The 3,546-nt window shown below is 43.9% G+C and overlaps 1 protein-coding gene across 1 annotated transcript; it reads left to right on the plus strand.

Annotated features, from left to right (window-relative positions):
* Positions 1-213: 213 nt before the first annotated feature.
* Positions 214-3,133, plus strand: LOC131985185 (ribonuclease P protein subunit p25-like). Its single transcript, XM_059350251.1, has one exon. It carries the CDS (start codon positions 1,021-1,023, stop codon positions 1,852-1,854), a length of 834 nt encoding a protein of 277 aa, XP_059206234.1. The 5' UTR covers positions 214-1,020; the 3' UTR covers positions 1,855-3,133.
* Positions 3,134-3,546: the final 413 nt, after the last annotated feature.

The raw sequence follows: 3,546 nt of genomic DNA on the forward strand, positions 1-3,546 counted from the left end.
GATCTGCGTTCTAGGTTTTAAAGGGACACAGTAGACCTGCCCTTCTCTTTTTTTTCCTCAGATGGCAGGCTTCAGTTGTGGAGGGGAGGCTGTTCATCTAAAAGATGAAAAGACCTGCGCCTTTAAGAGGGCTGTCTCCCCTTTCCCTCATGCTCCCCCTCAACCACACAGACACTCCTCCTGTGAGCATTTGTGAGGCAGCTCCTGTCCCTTATGTCTCTTTGTGGGGAACAGAACAGACTTCCCAGAGCATCACTGGAGACAAGACAGAGCTCTAGGGAGGACACCCCAGGTGCAGACCTCCATGCAACCCTGACCTCAGCTGCGGTGGATGCCAAGATGAGCACAAGGAGAGGAGACGCAGACACACTCAGGCTGGAATAAAACATCCAGAGGTCCAAAACAGAAGGGGGAACTTTACAGCTGGACAACCCAAGAGGTCAATTTTAAGTTAAAGACGACATGATCAGCAGATCAAAATCAACACCGCTGGACTGGACTGCTCAGAAAAGGTGGAGTCTTAACTTGAGCTTTTAGCTTCTCTTTAGAAAAGTTTTGTTAAAGAAGAATCGACAAAGTGCTCCATATCTTTTGCAGCTATTACGGATAAAAGTACCATATGAAATACATGCAAACGACGGACAGAGGATCATTTATCTTAGTTTTTTAAATTATTTTTTTCCATCTCCAGAGCACTTTCCAAATAGTCATTTGTGGTATGAAATTGAGATGCTCTTTAAAGAACATCTTGAATGGTCCCGACAGTGCTCTTAATTCACCAGCCAGGCGTTTATCTTATTTCTCCAGCTCTTTCTGAGAGGGAGCTTTAAAGACTTCATTGATAGTGCTCTTGGGGAGCGGGTAATATTTCTTATGTGAAGTCTTGAAACTTTACAGCTGTTGACTGAAGGGAGAGAAAAGTGCCATATACATAAGAAAATTATGTTGAGCTGTTTTCCATGTGGGGAAAGTGTGTGTCTGGACTAACACTGTGGTGGAGCATTGAGGACAGAAGCAGAAATGTTCACAGGGTGTGGTGTGGTCAGTGGCCAGAACCAGTTCCTGACCAGAGACGCCAGGCCTCATCCCGGACTAGAGGTGAACAGACCGATCCAAATGGAGAATGGGGTAATGCCGGGGACCTGCTCTGTCTACCATGATGAAACTTACAGCAATGGTGGCTATCCAGCAGTGGTCAACAATGTTTCCTGCCCGCTGAAGCCAACACCACTGCCAGTCCCTCCCCCTGCACTCAAACTAGGGCAGGAAGGGTTTAAAAAAGTCTGCAGAACTGAGGAGGACAGTCCCTGTCCCTTTCCAGGACTGGCCTCTGGGGTGCTGGAGATGCGCGTGAAGGAGGGAAGTAAGATCCGCAACTTAATGGGATTTGCCATGGCACGGATGCAGGGAGAGAAGGGTGTAAGTGGGGGAGGTGTGAGTGGCGGCGGGCTCAGGCAGGTGGTCTTCACTGGGTCAGGCCGTGCGGTCACAAAGACCATCACTTGTGCTGAGATCATGAAACGAAAAGTGGGCGCTCTGCACCAGCTCACCAAACTGCGGTACAAGGTGGTCAAAGAGGTGTGGGAGAGCAGTGAAGGGGGGGCATCCGAGATGACGGTGCACAGGACTGTGCCCTCCATCAGCATCCTTCTTTCCAAAGACCCACTGGATCCCCAGGAACCCGGCTATCAGCCTCCTGAGACTCTCAGTGCATTGTGGGAGGAGAGAGAGGGTGTCCAATCTGCCCCGCAGACAGCATTCAAGAGACCTCTTGGACCTTTGCCATACAGCAGTTTCCCTCACTGTAAGAGAATGTGTTTGGGGGAAGGGGTCTCAGTCCATCCTCCTCACTGACTGGCTGAACCGGTGTCAAACAGTGGAGAGGATTGAATCAGAGGAGTTCATTTGTCGCTGCCCTCCACTCAAGCACAATGCTGAGACAATCAGAACACTCACTCAGACAGAACAGTGCTTTCTCAGAAGAACTGAGTACCAATTCCAGCCTCCAGAGGTCAGTTTGACTGGGACCTAAAAGCTTGCCTCTGTACATACAGCATTTAAGGGATGTGTTTCTCTGCACGTCCAACACATCCACGTAATTGTGATGTGTGCTACCGTGCTATAAAATCTTTAACAGATTCACATCCCATTTCACAACGACAAAAGAAAAAGCCATGAATTGCACAGGTTCCAGATTCCTGCTTGCAGTAAACTATCTACAGCCTCTGGATAAAATCATTTATTAGCATCATGTTGCAATCATTTGTATTCCTCAAAAACTCTTAAGTGTAGCCTTTAAAAATACACAAGGTAGACCCAAGAATATAAAATGAAAACAGTTTAAAGCCATTGATGGTATGAAAAATGCAAAAACATACCAATTTTATCTGTCTGATTATTAACTCTCATGAAAACTGAATTAATAAATAGTTTTTTTTCCAATGGAAATTTTTGTTTTGTATTGCATCTTTCTTACTGACACATCATTGAATTTGCAAAGCTCTGATTGAACAGAAAATCACACCGTGCTGATCCTTTGATAAGAATAACGGCAGTGAAATTTGTCTGTAGAAAAAGCTGATTTAATGACAAAGCTGTTGATAAGGCACAGCTCCTAAACCAACCCAGCCTGACAGAAATGCCGAGGGTAGAAATACAGGCACAGATTATCATTAAGATAACAACATAACATCACACAACACAGTGGAGAAAAGGATTAAAACTAGGCTTGACAGAGCTTCACACTATACTGTTGCTGTAAAATATGAAACCAAGGCAACACGCTATACTCCTGCCCCTTTCAGCCAACAGGCCTACACACCCGTCTATTGTATCGTACAGCCTACTTCTTCTGCCAATTTCTACCTTTTCTAAAGCTAAATAATACAGTGAACGATGTGGTGTAAAAAGGGCTGCGTTTCTGTAGTTACATGATACACTTAGTAGTTGACTGACATATTAAATGAAACGGCTGCATACTTTCTCCAGTTGACATTTTTTGTGCATTGCCTCTCTGCATTTTCACACCATTTAGATACAATTTTAGTTGCAAAAAAGGTACTGCTGAGTGATAACTGAAGCTTAACTGGATATGCTGTGGCAATTGGATCAAAATTCAACTCCGAGCAGAATGCACAGTGGTAGGGAAAAAAAACAAACAGCTGGCAGCGTATGCATTGAATTTTATGGATTAAAGATTTCCACTTATATTTCTTTAAAAGTTGTCCTAAACAAGACAAACAAAATAAAACCTTCCTGAGAATTATTTTATCCGAATACTTAAGAGCTTTTTTCCACTTAATCAACCATGTCTTCTGGGGATAATAACTTAGACAAGTGGAACCTTGTCTGAAGCTTTTACTGTTGATCTTAATGAAAATCTGCAAAACGCAGATGTTGGCCTCCTAAAGTAAATTAATCAAAGTGACTCCTAACTGAGGAGACAATTCTGTTACAGCTTAAAGGAGAAAAAAGGAGAGTTCACTTCTACGGAATCAGCGTTCAAATTCGTCTTTCAAAGGAATACAAATCCTAATATTTCATATA

The sequence above is a fragment of the Centropristis striata genome, chromosome 2 (genome assembly GCF_030273125.1).
Source record: "Centropristis striata isolate RG_2023a ecotype Rhode Island chromosome 2, C.striata_1.0, whole genome shotgun sequence".
NCBI classification, from domain to species: Eukaryota; Metazoa; Chordata; class Actinopteri; order Perciformes; family Serranidae; genus Centropristis; species Centropristis striata.